Source organism: Protopterus annectens, chromosome 2.part2 (genome assembly GCF_019279795.1).
Source record: "Protopterus annectens isolate FY-2018-M chromosome 2.part2, PAN1.0, whole genome shotgun sequence".
NCBI lineage: Eukaryota > Metazoa > Chordata > Ceratodontiformes > Protopteridae > Protopterus > Protopterus annectens.
The window spans coordinates 16,437,944-16,461,448 of NC_056730.1; the positions used below are offsets into that span (position 1 = coordinate 16,437,944).

Here is a 23,505-nt window from a genome sequence, read left to right on the forward strand (position 1 = left end):
CCCTGGCTGAATGAAGTGGGAGGTAGGAATCAAAATACTAAATCTTATCACTTACTCTTCTATGGCTTACTATTTTTTTCTGATCTTTATGCATTAGTTTACACTAATGATGTATTTTAGTAGACCGAAAAAGACAAATTTATTTGTTATACTCTCTCAACTGCAATGCATCTTTCCCTTCCAGCAACTGACCTTAGTACAATTATGAGCTGCACTGGATCTGAATCCTAAGTACTAACTCCCACCATATGAGACCCTATTCTCCAGACATCTGTTGAGTTGGATTACTTTCTGTATATCAGCTGCCGGCACCTCAGCTAGTATGCTAAATAAAGCAGTAATAATGTAAACACTGATTTTTTTTTCTTTCATTAATGCTAAAACTAAATGTTACCTTTAAAGTTTTGATTTGGGTTGGGTCAGTTGATCTGATATAGAAGCTCTTCAGATAAGGCTCAAATATACCCTAACAAAAAAGAGAAAGAAATTATCATTTCTGATCTCTACCCTGTGACCCATTGCATTTCTTTAACATTAAAGCTGCACCTACCTTACTCTGAAGAGACATTGTTGCGATGTTCTGCAAGACAATGTACTGGACTTCCCTAGAATTGAAGCAGAACAAGGTCATTTATATGCAACACAGTTCAATGCAATCTGATAACACAGAACACGCTTAATAAAACACATTTCAGAAAATATGACGTGCACAGGCACCATAACATTTATAAACGGGATAATGATACAGATGTGTATTACATGGGACGAAGATGTGTACAACTTAGAAGTAGCAAGACTTTAAAAATCCTGTAGAAAAAGAAAACAAGCAATATCATCACATGCAGGTCAATTGTTCAACTAGCATTCACCATTGCAATACAACCACAAATAACCAAAAAATGTCGGTTCTTTTTTCCTGTATTAACCAAAATTATAGCTATTACACCATATAGTCTCACAGCAAAACCAAAATCATTAATTGCAACAATTCTACTTCATAGGTTCTCCAGTAAAGGATGACAAATGGTACTGCAAGGCATGAAGTCCTATATTTCCCCTTGCACCCCCCCAAAAAAAAAAATTAACTGCTTCCACAATGTTATATTATATAGGTAATGATTCCAGCTAGCAATTACTTTTACATAACAAAAAAAAAAAAAAACTTAGTGCTGTATTCTGCCAGACGATAAAGGAAATTACAGTTGTACGGAAACTTACCATAACAGTAGATGTTCAGAGAAATCAATGTTGCTGTAATGGATTCCATTTATTTACCTGACTTACCAAAATACTGAACTATAGAATGTCAAGACCAAAATATCTAAGTCTCAAACGATTAAAATTTTAAAAAGTTGAGTGTCTTAAAGTTCAATTTGTTTATATATTAGTGCTGTAGTGTTTTAATATATAGCGTCTCTAAGACATTTTGCTGTGTATGGAGGCAATATGGCAGAGGTAACGTGCAGTGCTGCAATATGGTATGTGGATATTTTTACTTTAGTTTGTGAGAAACGGGTAAGTGAAACTTTATTTTAGGAGTAGTTTTATAAGGTTTAAAGAACGGTGGCAGTTAAACTGACGGGATAAGTTACTAGGAGGGGTGCGTGTATGTTGGATGTGTTTTGGTGTGTTGTTCAGGGAACGGCTGCGTGTGTGCAAGTTTTGGAAATCGCAGTACAGTTGGGATAGGGAAATGTACATTTTCTCCACTGTAGTGCGATCCCTGAGTTAGTATATTTCATTTGTTGGGGATGTAGGGGGTGGAGGCCCCCTGCAAAAATGTAGAGAAGGTTAATATGCAGTTTTTTAGTACGGCTGTTGTGTTAGGTAATAGTAGGGACTAGTGATGCTATCAGTAGTGTGACATATTGTTATTGATGTTTTGGTCTTCGATATTATGGCTGTTTTGTGGAATTTCGAGGTTTTGGTCTTTGACGTTGCAGCCATTTGATTAAATGAAGTAGACCCTACTGTAGCATAAAGCTGTATGGGCTGCATCCTGCAAAGGATCAAATGTCCAGTCAGTATATAAAAGCTTTGGGGTGCCTTCAAATGCAATGTGCATCTGTTGAAGCATGAAGATTTCCTAGTATAAAAAGACACTGCTTCAATAGCACAATACTATACTGGACGACTGCCAAAGCTTAAACAGAAAGGGTCAAGAATGTAGGATCAGAGTCAGCAAGAGCACATAAAGTACAGTTGTGTACACTTACCATAAATGTAGATGTTCGAGTGTATTCACTGTTGCAGTTATTACATTTGGGTAATCTGCTGGCAGGTTGCTCTCAGTCAGCCTGAATTCCAAAGTCTTGGGTCCTGCGTCGGTTGCTCTCTCCTCTTCCGTCAGGTCGTCAGGGGTATAAAACATGCAGCCGACGACATTTTCTTTAGTTTTTCTTGTCCCAGATGTCAGGTGCCTCCAAAAAGGTAGCAAAAAAAATGATATATTTATATATATATATATATATATATATATATATATATATATATATATATACACATGCATCAATATAAACTTTACCTTCATCTACAAGCAAATACGCCACATAGGTTACAGAAGATAGAGAAGGATAGATAAGCTCCAGAATGACAGGGGGATGGCGGGAGGGTAACCTGGACTGCAACAGTGAATACACTCAAACATCTACATTTATGGTAAGTGTACACCAACTGTACTATGTTCTTCGTGTTTCACTGTTGCAGTCATTACATTTGGGTAGAATCCCAAAGCTATGGTTGGGAGGCTGGAGCTAAACAGCATTAGGTGTGGCTATAAGGCCCAAGTACAGTTTTGTACCTACCATAAATGTAGATGTTCGAGTGTTCACACTGCTGCAGTCATCACACTTGGGTTATCCTGCCGTCAGGCGGTCTTGCAGTCGGACAGAGTTCCAAAATCTTGGTCCGGCGTCAGTTCCTGTCACTTCTTCCCTGACGTCAGTGCGCCAGGGGTATATAAGATGCATCCGACTCCATTTTCTTAAGTTTTTCTTCCCCAGATGTCAGGTGCCCCCAAGTAGGTAGGCAATACATATTGCTAATAAAACATATATATATATATATATATATATATAAAATAAACACAATACCTTCAGTTACAAGAAAATATACCACAAAGATTGTATAGGACAGAAAGGTATAGATAAGTCCAGCTAGGACAGAGGGGATGGATGGAGGGTAACCTGGACTGTAGCAGTGTGAACACTCGAACATCTACATTTATGGTAGGTACAAAACTGTACTATGTTCATCGTGTTGCACTGCTGCAGTCATTACACTTGGGTAGATTCCTTAAGCTAAGGTTGGGTGGCTGGTCTATAAAGAGATAGGACAGGCTATGAGGCCCTGCAGAACTGCAGTGGCAAACACTGCTCTGGATTTAGAGTAAAGAGGCAAGTGGTAATGCTTGGTAAAGGTGTGCACTGAACTCCAAGTTGCAGCCTCCAAAATTTCCTTGGTTGGTACTCCTCTAAGAAAGGCTGTTGAAGTGGCTGTTGCTCCGGTAGAATGTGGCCTAAAGTTATTAGGGACTGATTTTCCATGCTGTGTGTAGCAGTAACGAATACAGTGTCCTATCCATTTGGAGATAGTCTGTTTTGAGATAGCCTTTCCCTGTGATCCTGCAGCATATGCTACAAACAGTTGCTCAGTTTTCCTGAAAGCTTCTGTTTTGTCCAAGTAGAAGAGTAGCTTTCTGTGTATGTCCAAAGAGTGCAGAAGTTTCTCCCCTTTATTCTGGGGGTTTGGATAAAAAGTTGGCAAATGGATGGTTTGGTTAAGAGCCACACTGGATACCACCTTTGCCATAAAGGTGTTGTTTGTCCTTAAAGAAACCCTGTCCTGACGAAAAATTATAAAAGGTTCCACTGCCATTAATGCCTGTAGCTCTGAGACTCTTCGTGCTGAAGTTACTGCCAGGAGCAGAGCTGTTTTCCATGATAAAAATTTTAGATTGGCTGTATTGGCTGGCTCAAAAGGTGGCAGGGTCAGTTTTTCCAAAACAAAATTGAGGTCCCAAGTTGGTGTTGGTGCTCTCTGGGGCGGTCTTATGTTTTTTGCCTCTCTGAGGTACTGCTTTAGCAAGGGATGAGAGAATAAAGGAGGATCCGTGTTGTAATGTGTTGAAATGGCAGAGGCGTGGATCTTAATTGATGAGAAGGATAGGCCTTTGTCCAGCATCTCAGTTAAGCACTGTAAAATCTGAGGAATGTTTGGGACAAGAGGGTCAAGGCTTTGAGCCTGGTTCCAGGCAAAGAATCTCTTCCATTTTTCTGAGTAAGATTTCCTGGTGCTAGGCCTCCTGGCCTCCAAAATGACATCAATAACAGCTTTAGAAAGAGGTGCTGCCTGTATGGCTAATGAATCTGCCATGCAGCCAGGTTTAGGGTATTGAGCTGACCGTGCAGGATCTGATTGTTTTGTTGAGTCAGAAGGTGAGAAAATTGAGGCAAAATCCATGGTGGGCCTTGAGCCAAGTTCTTTAAGATTGGGTACCAGTGCTGGTGTGGCCAGTCTGGAGCAATCAGGATCATCTGTGGTTTTTCTTGTCTGGCTTTTAGGAGTACCTTTGAAAGGAGAGGCAGTGGTGGAAAGGCGTAAACTTTTAGGCTTTTCCAGCTGAACAAAAGAGCATCCACTTTCCATGCGTGTGTGTGGTAAGTCCTTGTGTAGAATTTTTGTAGTTGACAATTCAGTGAGGAGGCAATAAAATCTATGTCTGGGGAACCCCATTTTTGCGATACCATGCTGAAGATTTGTGGATTCAATTTCCATTCGTGAGGGTCCATGATATTTCTGCTTAGACTGTCTGCCAGAGTATTTTTCTTTCTTGGCAGGAATTGTGCTTGCAGATGACCTTGATAAGTTAGAGCTGTGTTCCACAAGGTCATGGCTTGCCTGCATAGGGGATAAGAATGAGTGCCCCCTTGCTTGTTTATGTACCACATTACTGTGGTGTTGTCTGTCTTTAATAGTAATTGTCCTGGATGCAGAAGGTCCTTGAAAGCTGTTAGGGCATTTTGAACAGCCAACATCTCTTTTTGATTGATGTGAAGATGCATTTGGTCTGTGGTCCACTTGCCCTGGATACATTTTCCTGCCATGTGTGCTCCCCAGGTGTAATCCGAAGCATCTGTTGTAAGAGTCTGCCTGGCTGTGGGTAGAGTGAAAGGCTGACCCTTGTTGAGGTGACATGCCTGAGCCCACCATCGAAACTCCTGTTGTAGGCAGGGAATTATTGGTATTACTGCTTCTAAACTGTGAGCGTGTTGAGTCCAAACACTTTTTAGGTACCACTGTAATTTCCTCATATGCAGTCTGGCATATGGAATTAGCAGTATGCAGGATGCCATGAATCCCAGGGCCTGCAGAATTTTTCTAGAAGGGAGATGGGACTTTTTTGCCAGTAACTGAAAATATTGAGTCAGTTGTCCTTGTTTGTCTGGCGTGAGATAAGCCATCTGGGCCGTTGTGTTAAAGCTGGCACCCAGGAATATAATCTGTTGTGAGGGCACTAGTTTTGACTTCTTTTCATTTATTGTGTACCCTAGACAAATTAGCAACCTTTTTACAAACGCCAGATGCTGTAGAAGAATGTCCTTTGTCTCTGCTTGAATGAGGCAGTCATCCAGGTATGGATATATTTGAATTCCTTTTTGTCTGCAAAATGCAATTACTGGTGCCAGGCACTTTGCAAAGACCTTGGGCGCAGTAGGTAAGCCAAAGGGCAGTGCAGAGAATTGGTAGTGCATTGTATCAGCTTTGAATCTGAGGTATCTTCTGCAATCTTGTCTGATAGGGACATGCAGGTATGCCTCTGAGGTCTAGAGTAACAAGCCAAGCCTTCTTGCCCAGCATGGGAAGAAGCTGCTATAGTGTCAACATTTTGAATTTCGGAACATCCAGGTAAGTATTTAGAGTTGAAAGGTCTAGTATGGGTCTCCAGGCTTTGTCCTTTCTGGGGACCAGGAAGAGTCTTGAGTAAAATCCTTGTCCTTGTTCCTGCTGTGGTACTTTTTGAATAGCTGTCACGTGCATGAGGGCTGAAATTTGTTTTTGAGCCTCTGCCCATTGATTTTGTGGCAGGTTTGGCATTCCTTTTATCCTTGGTAAAGTGTTAAAGTGGAACCTGTAACCTTGAGACACAATATTTAGAACCCATTTGTCTTGGGTGATTGTTTGCCAATTTTGAGAAAAAAGTGCTAGTTTTCCCCCTAAGGGGGCTGCCAAAAGGGAAATACTTGGCATACGAAGGGGGAAGTCATTGGGACTGTTTCCTATAAGGTTTAGACCTGTCCTCACCTCCTTTTGGGGTTGAGGTACCCCACTGTCGTTGTCTGTTATAGCCTTGGGGTTGAGATCTGCCTCTTGGGCGTCTGTATCTGCCTCTCTGTGGCCTGTCTGACACTGGAAAGGACCAATTCTTTGCAGGCCAATTTCTGCTAAATCGAGGTGGCTATACCTGTAAGAAATCTTTGACTGTTTGCATAGATTTAGCTTTATCCTCCATTTTCTTTAACACCTCTTCTGCCTTAACACCAAACAACGTATCACGCTGTAAAGGAGCATCCAATAATTTTGCCTTAACATGATCTGGTAAACTCTGTTCTTTTAACCAAGCAGGTCTTCGAATCACAGAACCTGTAACTGCGGCTCTACAAGAGGCCTCTAAAGAATCAAAACCACATTGCAGAGTATGTTTTTCAACCTGTTCCACTGCATGCAATAAATCCTGCATTTCTTTATAGTCAGGAGCTTCTGAGCTTGCAAGCACTTTCTATTTTAACTAAGTCATTAAATATTGTTGGTACATAAGCATGTGAAACTTGTAAACTTTCTTCCCCCATCTAGCCAATGCTCCAGAATCTCTATCAGAGGGGACTGGATATTTTTGCAATGGAAGCCTTAACCCCTTTGGGACCCTGGGAAATGGTTTCTGGGTCAGCAGAAGGGTTTTTATAAAGAAACTTGTGAGAGTCAGGGACTCTATAATACCTATCTGGCTTGGCTGGTGCAGGGGGCAAAGAAAGTACAGTTGTGTACACCTACCATAAATGTAGATGTTCGAGTGTCTTCACTGTTGCAGTCATAACTGTAGGGTGCTCCTGCCGGCAGGCAGCCCGAGGTCGGCCAGAATCCCAAAGTCTGGGTCCGGCGTCGGCTGTATAAGCTAGTATCCTGACGTCAGTACGCCTTGGTACATAGCCCTCAGCCGACGCCATCTTCTCCAGCCTTTCTTGCCCTAGATGTCAGAATACTCCAATAAATCAAAAATGAATCCAACAAGGAAACACAAATGCACCACAAAAAAGGAATAGAGGGGATAGGAATGAGGGAAACCCCGACTGCAACAGTGAAGACACTCGAACATCTACATTTATGGTAGGTGTACACAACTGTACTATGTTCTTTGTGTTTCACTGTTGCAGTCATAACTGTAGGGTGGAATCCCAAAGCAGTGTAGAGATGGAGGAAGCTTTAGATAGAAGAAGGGGAGGCAAGAATACCCTGCAAGACAGCAGAGGCAAAGCCTGCCCTAGACTTAGAAAACAAAGGGAGATTGTAGTGCTTGGAAAAAGTATGCACTGAACTCCAAGTGGCAGCTTCCAAGATATCCTTGGTAGGTACTCCTCTGAGAAAAGCTGCAGAAGTAGCAGCTGCTCTAGTAAAATGACTTCTAATGGTTCCAGGAAACTGTTTACCATGATGAGTGTAACAAAATCTGATCCCATAAGCAATCCATTTGGAAATGGTTTGTTTAGAAATAGGTTTTCCAAGTGAACTGGAGGCAAAGGAAACAAACAGTTGGTTAGACTTTCTGAAATCTTTAGTCTTGTCCAAGTAAAATCTTAACTGTCTGTGCACATCCAATGAATGCAAAATCCTTTCCCCTTTATTTTGAGGATTTGGAAAGAAAGTAGGAAGGTGAATTGTCTGATTCAAGGCCACTTTCGAAATCATCTTAGGCATGAAAGTAGGATTGGTCCTCAAGGATACTCTGTCCTGATAGAAAATAAGGTAAGGCTCCACAGCCATAAGAGCTTGCAACTCTGAGACCCTTCTGGCAGAGGGCAAAGCTAACAAAAGAACAGTCTTCCAAGATAGAAACTTAATATCTGAAGATGCAGCAGGCTCAAAAGGAGGCAAAGTAAGTTTTTCTAAAACATAATTAAGATCCCAGGCAGGGACCGGAGGGGTCCTTGGAGGCCGCAAATTCTTAGCCCCCCTCAAAAACTGCTTCACCAAAGGATGTGAAAAAACAGGAGGATCAGAACTGAAATGCGCAGAGATAGCAGAAGCATGAATCTTAATGGAAGAAAATGAAAGTCCCTTAGATAAAAGTCTCGAAGGTAAAGCAAAATAGAGGAGAGATCAGGAACCTGAGGATCAGAACCTCGGTCCTGCATCCAAATAGAAAACCTCTTCCATTTAGAGGCATAAGATTTCCTAGTGCTAGGCCGTCTAGCTTCCAAAAGAACATCCAAAACTTGTTTGGGAAGACTAGAGGCAATCAAATTCCTTTGAAGAGCCAAGCTACCAAGCAAAGGGTCTTGAGGTTGGAATGTAGTAACTGACCCTGATGCTGGGACAGAAGCGAAGGGTTCAGTGGAAGAATCCAAGGAGGCCCCGAGAACAGGAGCTTTAGAGTCGGATACCAAAACTGTCAAGGCCAATTTGGAGCAATCAAGATGAGGAACTTGGGCTTGTCCTGCTTTATCTTCAGTAGTACCCGAGGCAGTAGAGGAAGAGGAGGGAAGGCATATGCAGACAGACTTCTCCAACTGAAAGACAGGGCATCCACTCTCCATGCTGTTTTGTGGAAGGACCTGGTGCAAAAGCGAGGCAGCTGATGATTGAGATGGGATGCGAACAGATCTATCTGGGGACATCCCCAAACTGCAGTAATCCTTTTGAACAAGTTGGTGTCTAGCATCCATTCGTGAGGATCTGAAATGTTTCTGCTCAGGCTGTCTGCTAAAAGATTTTGTTTTCCTGGAATGAATTGAGCCTGGAGATGCAGATTCAAATTTAGTGCTGTGTCCCATAAACTCATAGCCAGTCTGCAAAGGGGGTAAGAATGAGATCCCCCCTGCTTGTTGATGTACCACATGCCCGTGGTGTTGTCTGTGCGAATTAGCAGAGGCCCTGGTTGTAAAAGGTGCTTGAAAGCCAAAAGGGCATTTTGAACTGCCAACATCTCCTTCAGATTGATGTGCCAGTGAAGATGTTCCTTTGTCCAGGTTCCTTGCTGGCAATTGTCTAGAAAATGTGCTCCCCAAGCATAATCAGAGGCGTCCGTGGTTAGGATTTGAGTAGGTTGAGGGAGACGAAAAGGTTTTCCTTCGTTTAAAATGCATGCCCTGGACCACCAGAGGAACTCCTTCTGGAGGCAGGGGATCAGAGGAATCAGAATATCCAGATCGTGATAATGCTGTGACCATACACTTTTCAGATACCATTGAAGCTTTCTCATGTGAAGCCTTGCGTTTGGAATCAACAGAGTGCAGGAAGCCATGTAGCCCAGAGCCTGCAGGAATTTCCTTGCAGTGAGCTGAGATAGAGTTGCCAAGGTGTTGAAAGTAGAAGCCAGCTGAGTTTGTTTTTCTGGAGTGAGGTAGGCCCTTTGTAAGGTTGTGTTTAAGAGGGCTCCCAAGAATACCATTTGTTGAGAAGGGATCAAATGTGACTTTTTTATGTTCACTGAGAATCCCAGTAAGAGAAGAAGACGTTGAACGAAGTCTAAGTGTTGAAGCAGAAGATCTTTGCTGTCTGCCTGAATAAGGCAGTCATCCAAATAGGGGTAAATCTGAATCCCCTGAAGTCTGCAGTAAGCCACTACTGGTGCCAGGCACTTGGTGAAGACTCTGGGCGCAGTAGATAAACCAAAGGGCAGAACAGAGAATTGAAAGTGCCTCGAACCTGCCTTGAACCTGAGGAATTTCCTGCGGTCTTGTCTGATAGGGATATGCAAATAGGCTTCCTTTAAGTCCAATGTCATCATCCAGGCGTCCTGAGAGAGCATTGGAAGTAACTGTTGCAGAGTGAGCATCTTGAACTTTGGAATTTCCAAAAAGGTGTTTAACACAGAAAGGTCCAGAATAGGTCTCCAAGAGTTTTGTTTTCTGGGAACCAGAAACAGCCTTGAATAAAATCCTTTTCCCATTTCCAAGAGTGGAACAGGCTCTATGGCTCTCATGGCCAGAAGAGCATCCACTTGAGTTAAGGCCTCTGACCATTGAAGTTTTGGCAGATCTGGCCAACCGTGAGTCCTTGGCAAAGTGTGAAAGTGGAACTTGTAACCTTTTAAAATCACATCCAATACCCATTTGTCCTGGGTAATATGAGTCCAATTCCTGTAAAAAAGAGACAGTTTTCCTCCGAGAGGGGCGTCCAGGTAAAGAGGTCCTGAAGCCCAACCGAGAGAGTCATTGAGTTTGTTTTCTTTGAGATTGGGATCTGTCTTCTCCCCTTCTAGGTGAAGAAGCAGTCCATTGTCTAGATCTGTACGAGGTCTGGCCTTGACCACGACCTCTGGAGCGTCTATATCTTCCTCTTTGAGGCCTGTCAGACGTGGGAAAGGACCAATTTTTAGTGGGCCAATTCCTGGAAAATCTAGGAGGCTGAACCTGCAAGAAATCTTTTACAGTCTGCATGGACTTTGCCTTTTCTTCCATCTTTTTAATAACTTCCTCAGCCTTAGAACCAAAAAGAACATCATGTTGAACAGGGGCATCTAATAACTTAGCCTTAACCTGTTCAGGCAAACTTTGTTCACGAAGCCAGGCATGTCTCCTAATCACAGTACCACAGGCAGCAGCCCTGCAGGAAGCATCCAAGGCATCAAAACCACAATGTAAGCTATGCTTGTTAACCTGTTCAGTAGCATGCAAAACATCCTGAAGTTCCTTATCCTCTGCACAAGCAGGTACGGAAGCAAGCTTTTGCTTTAAAACAGACAAAAGAAATTGCTGGTATTTAAACATATGAAACTGGCAATTCAATGCCCTTACAGAAAGGGTAGCAGAAGTATATACCTTTTTGCCCCACCTGTCTAAAGCACGAGAATCCTTCTCAGAGGGAATAGGATTTTTAGAAGTAGCAACCTTAGCAGCCTTAGAACCCTGAGAAATAGTTTCAGGGTCTGCAGAAGGATTCTTAAATAGAAATAAATGAGAGTCAGGAACCCTATAAAATCTATCAGGCTTAGAAGGAGCAGGAGGCATGGAATCAGGATTCAAATTAGCCTCAGAAAAAGCATCATCCACAATGTCCAAAACAGGAGGGATAGCTAAAGGCCTATGCTGAGGAAGAAGAAGAAATTCTCTAAGCCTCTTTTGGAAGCAGAATATTCCTGTCCTTCCCAATGAAAATGTTCCCTCATCTCATGCAAGGTTTCCCCAAAAGAAAAATCCTCAGGCGGAGAGGCCGAGGGCAAAGATTCCTCAGCATCCGAATCCTCATAAGGGGGGAAGGAATAGTCCTGATCAGAGGAAGAAACAGAAGAGACAGAGGCCTGGTCAGAAGAATCCAGAGTAACATCTTGTCGAGGCCTTTTCTCAGGAGGGGGGTGAGAACCCTAATCATTGTAAGCAAGTCTTCAGCCATCCTCAATAATTGTTTTTGTGTCTTGGGAGTGGATTCAGAAGCAGCTTGAGCTGAAACCTTAGACTTAGAAGGAGTCTTTGTCTTTGCCTTTGAAATAGTAATGTGAGTAGGCCTGAAAACCCCTCAGAAGCCGGTACCTGCACAGCGGTTCCGGACCCATCTGAAGGAGCGACGTCCGAAGGTCCTGCAGCAGTTAAAATAGTGGGCCTTGATGGCTCCCCATGGGAGTCCGTATCGGCCATCGGTTCAGAAGCGGCGGACGACAGGGGCTGCAAAAGCGCCTCACTGATGACAGCCGAACCGGACGCTGGCTCCAGCTGCAACGAGTCCTGTTTGGACCTCGGAGGCCTGTCTTTATCTTTGCGCTTCTTTAGAACTCCGGTAGTATCCGACGACATTCTGTAATTGAAGCGTCTGCCAAAATAATTTAAAGCCCAGTCGTACCTGCGTTTGATAGTACGAGAGTTGAACCTGGCACAGAACCGACAACAAGAAACGTCGTGGTCAGGGCCTAAGCAAGGTAGACAGTAAGAGTGGAAATCTTTATGAGGTATTTGTTTCCCACACGCTATACAATTATTAACTTTTCTGACATCGGAGGAACAAGAAAAGATTCAACGGGGTACTTAGCTTTGAGAAGAGAAGTAACAACTTCGGACCGACAACAATCAAGAATGCTGTTCGAAAATCGCCAACCAACGTTTTGCGAGCTGCTTTCCACCGCACGGCAAGAAAGACTGGAGAAGATGGCGTCGGCTGAGGGCTATGTACCAAGGCGTACTGACGTCAGGATACTAGCTTATACATCCGACGCCGGACCCAGACTTTGGGATTCTGGCCGACCTCGGGCTGCCTGCCGGCAGGAGCACCCTACAGTTATGACTGCAACAGTGAAACACGAAGAACATCCAGAAGATAAGCAGGATTCAGAGAACACATTATCCACAATATCTAACACAGGCGGAATAGCCAGGGGGCTGTGCTGAGGCAATAAAAGGAAGTCCCTGAGCCTTTTCTTGGATTCTGAATAATGCTGACTTTCCCAATGGAAATGCTCCCTCATGGTATGTAAAGTTTCCCCAAAAGAGTAATCCTCAGGAGGAGAGGCTGAAGGGATAGATTCTTCAGCATCGGAGTCCTCATTGGGTGGTAGAGAGTATCCCTGGTCTGAAGAGGAATCAGAGGAAATGGAAACCTGATCAGAGGAATCATAGTCTGTATCCTGCCTAGGCCTTTTCTCAGGAGGGGGATGGGAACCCCTGATTAGAGTAATGAGGTCTTCGGCCATTTTAAGCATCTGTTTCTTAGGCATGGAGGACTGTCCAGGAGAATGCTGTACTTGCTTCTTTGTCTTTAATGGTGTTTTTGTCTTGGCTGTTGCTTTAATGGTAAGTTGTGAAGGTCTGAAAACACCCTCAGAAGCCGATGCCTGCTCAGCTGCTCCGGACCCATCTGAGGGATTAGTTTCCGTAGGCCCAATACCTTGAGTTTCCAGAGGCCTAGTTGTCCCCACGTGGGAGTCGGAGGCGGCCTGTGGCTCTGAGGTAGCAGGTGTCAGGGGCTGCGAAACCGCCTTATTGAGCACCAGCGAACCGGCGACTGGCCTAGAAGAGGCTTCGTCGTCAGTTTTGGACCTCGGATGCCTGTCTTTATCCTTGTCTTTGCGTTTTTTGAGAATTGCGGTTGTCGGTTGATCCGACAGCATAGTATAATTGAACCTTTGGCCAAAATAGTGCAAAGCAAAATCAAAACGTCATTTTATAGTGCGTTTGTTAAATCTAGCACAAAACCGACAACTAGTGACGTTGTGATCAGGGCCTAGGCATGGAATACAGTAAGAGTGGATGTCCTTATGAGGTATTTGCTTTCCACAAAAAATACAATTAACTTTTTCTGACATTGGTCTGAGGCAAGAAAAAAGTTTCCCCAATGGGGTACTTAGCTTTGTTGAAGACTTCGGATCTGAAATTCGACTTCGAAAATCTCAGGAGTCGGCCGACAGGCACTTGCGAACTGCTTCTGCTTCGGGCACCATACGGCATGAAAGACTGAAGAAAATGGCATCGGATGCATCTTATATACCCCTGGTGCACTGACGTCAGGGAAGAAGCGACAGCAACCGATGCCGGACCAAGACTTTGGAACTCTGGCCGACTGCGGGACTGTCTGATGGCAGGATAACCCAAGTTTAATGACTGCAGCAGTGTAACACAATGAACATCTGCAGTGGAAAAGCCTGCCCTGGACTTGGAGTAGAGAGGCAAATGATAATGCTTTGCAAAGGTATGAACAGAACTCCAAGTAGCAGCCTCTAGAATGTCTTTGGTTGGTACTTCTCTGAGAAAGGCTGCTGAAGTAGCTGCAGCTCTGATGGAATGAGACCTAATGCCCTTGGGCACAGGTTTACCATGGTGTAAGTAGCAGAAATGTATGCAGTGGCTTATCCACTTTGAAATTGTCTGCTTTGAAATAGCCTTTCCTTCTGATCCTGCAGCAAATGTCACTAGCAATTGCTCAGTTTTTCTTAGAGCTTTAGTCCTGCTCAAGAAGAATCTTAGCTGTCTGTGTACGTCCAAGGAATGCAGAATTCTCTCTCCCTTGTTCTGCGGATTTAGATAAAAGGTTGGCAGATGAATTGTTTGGTTAAGAGCCACACTGGAAACCACCTTAGGCATAAATGTAGGATTTGTCCTCAGAGACACCCTGTCTGGGTAAAATATGATGAAAGGCTCTACAGCCATGAGGGCCTGTAGCTCCGAAACTCTTCTTGCTGAAGTAATTGCTAGTAGCAGAGCTGTTTTCCATGATAAGATCTTTATATCAGCGGTAGCAGCTGGTTCAAATGGAGGCAGGGTGAGCTTTTCCAACACATAATTGAGGTCCCATGCAGGTAATGGTGATCTTCTAGGAGGCCTTAAATTTTTGGCTCCTCTAAGATAATGCTTTAGTAAAGGATGAGAAAAGATTGGTGGCTCTGTATTGTAATGAGCCGAAATGGCAGAGGCATGGATTTTAACTGATGAGAAAGATAGGCCTTTGTCAAGCATCTCAGTTAAGTATTGTAATATCTGAGGATTATTTGGCTCTGCTGTTATCAGTTCCTTGTGCTTGATTCCAAGCACAGAATCTCTTCCATTTATCAGCAAAAGATTTTCTAGTACTAGGCCTTCTGGCTTCCAAAATGACATCCATCACAGCTTTACTGAGAGGTGGTGTTTGTATAACTACGTGATCAGCCATGCTGCCAGGTTCAGTGTCTGTAGTTGATTGTGCAGGATCTGATTGTTTTGCTGGGACAGTAGTGGAGATCTTTGAGGTAAGGTCCAAGCTGGGCATTGAGACAAGTTCCATAGGAATGGGTACCAGTATTGGTGGGACCAGTCCGGGGCAATTAGTATCATGTTTGGTTTCTCTTGTCTGACTTTTAGGAGGACCTTGGGAACAGGAGGCAGAGGAGGAAAGGCGTAAACTGATAGGTTTTTCCAACTGAAGGATAGGGCGTCCACTTTCCATGCCTGTATGTGATAAGTCCTTGTGCAGAATCTTTTCAATTGATAATTTTGAGGAGAGGCAAATAGATCTATGTCTGGGCTCCCCCATTTCTCTGTTAACATGCTGAAGACTTGTGGATTTAGTTTCCACTCGTGAGGATCCAAAAGGTTTCTGCTTAAATCGCCTGCCAGAGTATTTTGCTTTCCTGGCAGGAACTGAGCTTGAAGATGTATTTGGTAGGTCAAAGCTGTGTCCCACAGTGCCATGGCTAATCTGCAAAAGGGGTATGAGTGTGTGCCCCCTTGCTTGCTTATATACCACATGGCCGTGGTGTTGTCCGTCTTTATCAGTAGTTGTCCTGGATGAAGCAAGTCCTTGAAGGCTGTTAGGGCATTTTGAACAGCTAGCATCTCTTTCTGGTTGATATGTAGATGCATTTGTTTTGGGGTCCATATGCCCTGAATGCATCTTCCTGCCATGTGAGCCCCCCAGGCATAATCTGATGCGTCTGTTGTTAAGGTATGGCTGGCAGGGGGTAGAGTAAAGGCCCATCCCATGTTTTGGTGACATGCCTTTGCCCACCATAGAAAGTCCTGTTGCAGACAGGGAATGAGAGGAATCATTGTTTCCAGACTGTGAGAATGTTGACTCCATAAACTTTTTAGGTATCACTGAAGTTTCCTCATATGCAGTCTTGCACATGGAATCAGTAGGATGCAGGATGCCATGAAATCCAAAGTCTGCAGAATTTGTCTTGCAGATAACTGGGTTTTTGTTGCCATCAGTTTGAAGTAAGTAGTCAGTTGCCTTTGTTTGCCTGGCGTGAGGTAAGCCATCTGGGCAGTTGTATTCAAGCTTGCACCCAGGAATGTGATCTTTTGAGAGGGTACCAAGTTGTGATTTCTTTTCATTTATTGTGTACCCTAGGCATGTTAGAAGCCTTTTCACAAATGCCAGGTGTCGAAGAAGAATGTCCTTGTTGTCTGCTTGAATGAGACAGTCGTCCAAGTAAGAATATATTTGTATACTTCTTTGTCTGCAAAATGCAATTACTGGAGCCAGGCACTTTGTAAAGACCCTAGGCACAGGAGATAAGCCAAAGGGCAGTGCAGAGAACTGGTAATGCATTAAGCCAGCCTTGAATCTGAGATATCTTCTGTACGATTGTCTTACTGGGACATGCAGGTATGCCTCTTTTAAGCCTAATGTCACCAGCCAAGCATTCTTGCCCAGCATTGGCAGAAGTTGTTGCAAAGTCAGCATTTTGAATTTTGGAATGTCCAGGTATGTGTTCAAAATTGATAAATCCAGTACTGGCTGCCCGGCCTTGTCCTTTCTGGGTACCAAGAACAGTTTTGAGTAAAAACCTTGCCCTTTTCCTTGCTCTGATACTGGCTGAATGGCCCCCATATCCATGAGGGACACAACCTATTTTTGTGCCTCTGCCCATTGATTTTTTGGCAGATCTGGACGTTTGTCATTGGCAGAGAGTGGAAATGGAATCTGTATCCCTGTGATACCATGTTTAGTACCCGCTTGCCCTGGGTTTATTAACTGCCAATTTTGAGCAAAAAGTTTTATTTTTCCCCCTAAGGGTGCTGCCAAAAGATAAGTGCTTGGTGTAGGCAGAGGGAAGTAATTGTGACTGTTTTCTGTAGGTTTGCGCTTTATCTCCTCCAGATTTGGAGGTAGAAGCGCCCCATTGCTTTGACCTATATGAATCTTGCACCTGGTATCTGGAACCCTTAGGGCATCTGGATTTGCCCCTTTGAGCTCTGTCTGACACAGGAAAGGACCAATTTTTTGTAGGCCAGTGCCTACTGAATATTCGTGGCTGCACTTGTAAGAAGTCTTTAACAGTTTGCATAGACTTAGCTTTGTCTTCCATTTTCTTTAAAACCTCTTCTGCCTTAATACCAGAGTATCATGCTGTAGAGGTGCATCTAGCAATTTAGCTTTAACATGATCAGGCAAATTTTGTTCCTTTAGCCAGGCATGTCTCCTGATCACAGATCCTGTAACTGCAGCCCTGCAGGAGGCCTCTAAGGAGTCAAAACCACATTGCAAAGTATGCTTTCCAACCTGTTCAGCTGCATGCAATAATTCTTGCAATTCTTTATTTTCTGCACATTCAGAAATCAACATCATTTTCTGTTTCAGCAATCTCATAACATGTTGTTGATACTTAAGCATATGAAATTAACAGTTTAAGGCTCTGATTGCCAAGGTTGCAGATGTATAAACCTTTTTTCCCCATCTGTCCAGTGCCCTTGAATCTCTGTCAGAGGGGGCAGGATTTTTTGCTGTCGAGGCCTTAATTCCCTTTGGACCCTGTGAAATAGTTTCAGGATCAGCAGCAGGGTTTCTAAATAAAAATTTATGTGAGTCAGGGACCCTGTAATATCTGTCAGGTTTACTGGGAGCCGGAGGTAAGTAGTCAGGGGTCAAGCTTGACTCCGAAAACACATCATCCACAATGTCTAAAACAGGGGGAATGGCTAAAGGCCTGTGCTGAGGGAGAAGAAGGAAATCCCTGAGCCTCTTTTTTGATTCTGAGAAATCTTGATTCTCCCAGTGAAAATGCTCCCTCAAAGTATGCAAGATTTCTCCAAATGAATAATCCTCAGCAGGAGAGGCAGATGGTATAGACTCCTCTGCATCAGAATCCTCATAGGGAGGTATGGATAATTCCTGTTCAGAAAAGGAATCAGAAGAAATAGAAACCTGATCTGAAGATTCATAATAAGTGTCTTGCCTAGGCCTCTTATCTGGAGGGGAATGGGTACCCCTGATCAAGGTAATAAGGTCCTCAGCCATTTTGATCATCTGTTTTTTAGGCATAGAGGCCTGTGCACGTGGGCTCATGCGTCAGTGTTTTTAGCTTTAGAAGTTGCTTTTGTCTTTTGGTTTGCAGCTGTCATTGGTTTTATATACAAATGTTGAGGTCTAAATACACCCTCAGAAGCCAGTGCCTGCTCAGCGGCTCTGGACCCATCCGAGGGAGATACATCCGTCGGTCCAATACCCTGAGTATCTTGTGGCATGCCGGACTCCATGTGGGTGTTGGTAGATGCCTGTGACTTTAAGGTAGCGGGTATCAGGGGCTGCGAAATCGTCTCACTGAGTACCGGCGAACCAGCCACTGGCTTAGAAGCTTTGTCATCGGTTTTGGATCTCGACTGCCTTTTTCTGTCCTTTTCTTTGCGCTTTTTATGTATTCTGGTAGTCGGATTGCTATCCGACGACATTTCTGGGTAGTTAAATCTGTTTCCAAAATACTTTGAGGTAAAAATATACAGACGCTTAATAGTGCGTTGGTTAAATCTAGCACAAAACCAACAGTCAGGCACATTGTGATCAGGGCCTCGGCAAGGAATACAGTATAAATGGAAATCCTTATGAGGTATTTGCTTCCCACAAGTAATACAATTATTAACTTTCTGACATCGGTATGGAGCAAGAAAAAAGTTTCCCCAACGGGGTACTTAGCTTTAGTGAAGACTTCGGTTATGAAACGCAAACTCGAATATTTCAGTAGTCGGCCGACAGGCACTTGCAAAATGCTTCTGCTTCGGGCACCGCGTGGCAAGAAAGACTAAAGAAAATGGTGCCAGCTGCATGTTTTATACCCCTGAAGACCTGATGTCATGGAAGAGGAGACAGCAACCGATGCAGGACCCAAGACTTTGGAATTCAGGCCAACTGAGGGCAACCTACCAGCAGATTACCCAAATGTAATGACTGCAACAGTGAAACACAAACAACATCCGAATCAATTTTCTAGGGTTTAGGGAGAATGTGCACTGAGGACAATCTACAGCCAAGGTTTACACAGACAGGTGGGTATCCCATGTTCCCACCTTTTAAAAAGTTCTAGAATCTACCCCCTTATGGAAAACAAACAAGGGCTGAACAGACATTAAGGGTTGCAACTCAGATATTAGTCTAGCTAAGGTCAAAGCAGTAAGTAAAGCTGTCTTCCACTGAAGGAATTTCAGCGTGTGTGACAATGAATGACTGAGACATACCTCTTTGGAGCATATGAACAGCGTATGAAGACGGACATGATAAAGCTTTCAAAATATGCATATGAGATTAGAGTGAGACTAGTATTGAGCAGTATCCCACCACTCCCAAGAATGGTGACACAATACAAATAAGACAAAGGACTTCAATTAGTGACTTAGTTACTGGTGTCATTCTAAGGGGATCAAATATATATATCAGCCTGGGAGAAGACAACTAGCAACTCTGGCGTTTTGCTAGGCCTACACCTCTCTCCACATGGCTTCCTTATATTATTCCTATTCCTCCTCCATAGCGCCTTTTTTAGGCAAGGTCAGTCTTGTCAAATTACCTGCATAGCCAGTCAAAATCAAAACTATATCAAGATAGCACTCCTTAATGCTAAAGCCTAAACAAGATGTTATTTTTATTTATTTTTTTATATTTATTTACAGGTGTAATGCACTGATCTCAATGGACAATTTGCAGACGCAGACTGGGACTGGACTCCTGCTACACTCTTTACACGCATTATTAACTCTTGAAAATATAGATACCTGTATAGTTACTGAAACTTGTCTTCAGAATAGCAACAGCAACCCCCCACAGTGCAAGGTTTCAATGCATATCACTCTTTCAGACCCAACAGAGAAATGACAGGTATTCATATACACCCCGCCACTAACACTGAGCTGTGAAATATGAACATAAAAATGAACATCAAAGAAGTGGCAAACAGTGATTAATTTCTCCACTACAGGACATCTGAAGATTAACAACAGGAGCATAATTTTGTTAATAATTCTTTGCCCTTTCTAATACTGCCTATTAGCTGCCAAGTCACTTAGTTAAAAAAGTCAGACATAAAAAAGGCCTGGACTACACAAGGACTTCTGGATGTTAACTGGAAGTATACAAAAAGGTACTGCAGTCTTGAAGGGATTAAGCCAGGACAATATCCTCAAACTTCACCCTATCATTTTCATGGTAAATAGAACTCCGTACCATATCACAAGCAAACACCACACTCCTCCATGTTAACTACAGTCCATGAGGCATGAATAAACACACTGACATCCCTCCCCATTGAGCTCCAACACTGTGCTTCTGGAAGATTAACTATACCTCCACTCAATGGGAAACTTACACCACCTCAAATGAATGTAGACAAAGATTCATGGACTTCATTTAATACTAGCTCCCTAGAACAACTGGTTCAAGTCCCAACTTGGGAAGTTCAAAAATACTGAACTTGGCTCTCACCATTATTGCCGCCCCAGGCTCAACATCTACATTTACCATTTCACTAGTCACATCTGACAACCACTGTGTAATATTCTCTGTGAGGATAAAATGTGACTTACCACAAAACTCATCTGTCATTAGAAACTAATCTAAGGCAAGCCTATTCCAAATAACTGATGACATGATGAAATATAACACCCTCCTCACTCACCTTGATGACCCATCTTACATGCTGCCACATTTGAGAAAATATCTGTGCCCACCTCAAAACATGCATCAAGGCATCTGTCCCCATTAGACACAAGTACAATGTTAATTTCAGGAATAAAACTCATTGATAGAATCCTAGTATAAATAAACTATACAATAACAGAAAAACATACAGTCCACAAAAGTAACAATCGATCACCTAGAGTTGAAGTCAAAAAGATCAACAAAGCACTCCAAAACAAAATAAAATCCTCCAAAAGTATAAATTGAGAAATGTTCCCTCAAGGACAACCATGAAGTCAGAAACCTTATAGGCAATGTCCATCATTGCTCAGAGCAAATACGCAACACTTACTCATCCCCTTAAGACATAGCCACCATATTAGTGAACAAATTGAGCTCTAACTTTACTCCCCTCTCTCTCCCTAACTTATTAGCACACCCACACCAACCCCTCTGATAACCTCCAAGCAAGTCCTGAATGCTTGTTTTGCAGTCCAAATAAACTTGCTCTGTGGGTCTTAAGGTGACGGGCTGCCTTCTTGTCAGTGCTGGACAGTGTCCAGTAGACCCGCAACTAAGCCTATTCAACCTCATTTTGGAGGAATGGACTACCTTTGTCATCTGTATTCCCACTGGATTATTTCTTCTACCAGAGTATCAATATTCCTGGTTTCCAAAAAGGAAGGCAAAGAGAAGCTGCTTGATGCGCTGACAAAAGGTGCATCTAGGTATGTCTCCTTATGGAAACGCCCGCACTGTAAGCCTATTCAGTACCATTGGAAATAAGATGCATTGAGACATTGGACAGTGACTGTAAGGTGTCCAAGGTTTTCTTGTCTTCTACATACACAGGCCCGAAGACAGACAGATTTCTTAGGTCAAATCCCTACGAAACCTTGTGATGTGTGTCAAGTAATTCAGCACCCTCAGAATGGAGGTAGCTGATAAGTCCACTTCCCAAATCTGTTCAGTGCCCTTGACTCCCAGTTAGGGGGATGGAGAAAACAGCTTCCCTCCATGTCTCTCGTCTCTCTCTCTAAGAGAGAGGACAAACAGGTGGGGTAGTTCATTTATATGCTTTATTACACAGAAACACATCAGGATGGATAGCAGCTTCACAAAATACAGACAAATTGATTAACAGACTACAAAGACATACATGCTAACATCTCAACAGATTACTACAAAATGACAGTCAGGCTCGCATGTGCTCAGTATTTATACACTTGTGCAAGCCCCTAGAAAGCTTCTTAAAGCTGTACACACACACTGATTTACACTCTACAAGCTCTTTTTTGGTGGCCACATCCATCCCCTTGATCCAATGTTGACCATCATTTGGAGAAAGCAAGCATTTGTCTGGCTTATGGGAATGTGGTACAGCCAAGTCCAGCAAATGCTAAACCTAGTTAGACATGAGATCTACAATCTCATCAATAGGAAGAACCAACCAAGATGTAGCTAAACTGGACCAGAAAGGCCTCAAAGGACATGGACTCCTCTTGGAAGGGGGTGTCAGTAAGACAGCCTCAAGAGGGGATCTGGGAACCCCTTCCCATCATCGAGCTCATTGCCCTCTGTGAAAGACTCCTGGTGGGAGTCTATATGGCCTCCTTTTACATGTATGCTTCCAAGGTGCCTCCTCAATGAAGTGTTCTGAAGAAAACTTGGAAGAGATTTACAAGTCCTCTATACTGACTAACTTGAAACTCGACAGGCCTGGCTGTCCCAAGTGCACTGGATGAGAAAGACCAGGACCAAGGGGTGCTCTAAGGGGGGACGGCTGAGGCAGAACTAGAAAGAGGCTCATCTAAATCAGAAGAGCGCTATCTTGACAGCCTTGAAAGCCAAAACTGAAGGAAATCTCAAATGGCAGCCTATGCCACCTCTCCAGGAAAACCCTAAAACTCCACTCCTCTGGAGTATGAGATGTATGCTAGCATCAAACTATCCAATGATGACTTCAAAACCCTTGCTTGAACCCTTTTCCCCACATCCTGTGCCAATCCTTCTGGATCAGACGATATCAGAGCCGTTCGGGTCACAGATGGCACCAGAGCAGAAAACAGCAAGGTCTTTGGATCTAACACAAACTCTGTTAAGTGCCTGGATCTGTAACTACTAAGTCTGACAAACAAATTGGGGTAGGAGCGACTATAGGATAAGGTGAAGATACATAACTTCCAGGTCCAGTGGATGGAGCTTGGAAGACCACCAACTGAATCTAGGTGCTAAGGAATTTCCTCATAATGCAGTCAACATCTCCTTCAGAAAAACTGCTAGTTGAGCAAACTAACCAAAAAGGTGGAAAGAGGCCTTAATAACTGAAGGCTAGTCCCTTCCTGAAGAAAAAGCAATCAAAGCCAAAGAGAAACCAGCACAGGGGGAAAAAGTGGCTCCAAGCGAGTCACTGTCTTGGATCCAATCAGGATCAGCTCAGAGAAAAGTGCCAGATCCAAAAACCTAGGAGGATTTAGAAGCCAGAGTGGAGGAAGCAAAAGCGGATGAAGGCCAATCTACACAGCACTTTCCTGACTCCTTAGTCTTCTCCTTAGGGTCAGTGAATTTTGTCCCCTTTCAGTTCATCTGAAGACCTTTTTTTTTTTTTTTTTTTTTTAAAGAAGGGGAAGATCAGACTCGGAATGCTGAGACTTGGACAATTCTCCTGCAGGGGCTGGGAGAAGTCCCTTAAGAATAAGCATGTTCTTCTTCTGGACTACTGCCCAGGTACCAAACACTGTGCATATAGCACACCATTCATCCAAGTGGGTGGCCCCGGGGCAGTAAACACATTTTGAGTGTGCATCCAAGCTGGATAACTTATGGCCACAGACCACCCATTTTTTTAAAACCTGAAGGTTTCTCAGCCATAACTGAGAATCACACTAAAAGGAAGAAATCAACAATAAAGGCAGTAACACAAAATTATAAAAAAAGAAAATA

The 23,505-nt window shown here is 43.3% G+C and overlaps 1 protein-coding gene across 1 annotated transcript in view; it reads right to left on the minus strand.

Annotated features, from left to right (window-relative positions):
- AP3B1 (adaptor related protein complex 3 subunit beta 1) overlaps window positions 1-23,505 on the minus strand; it is a 2,578,902-nt gene that overhangs the window by 1,754,278 nt on the left and 801,119 nt on the right. Inside the window, exons 10-11 of the mRNA XM_044063704.1 lie at window positions 551-605; window positions 395-466 (exon numbers count right to left, since the gene is read on the minus strand). Coding sequence (XP_043919639.1) covers window positions 395-466; window positions 551-605 — 127 coding nt within the window. The remainder of the gene's footprint in view (window positions 1-394; window positions 467-550; window positions 606-23,505) is intronic.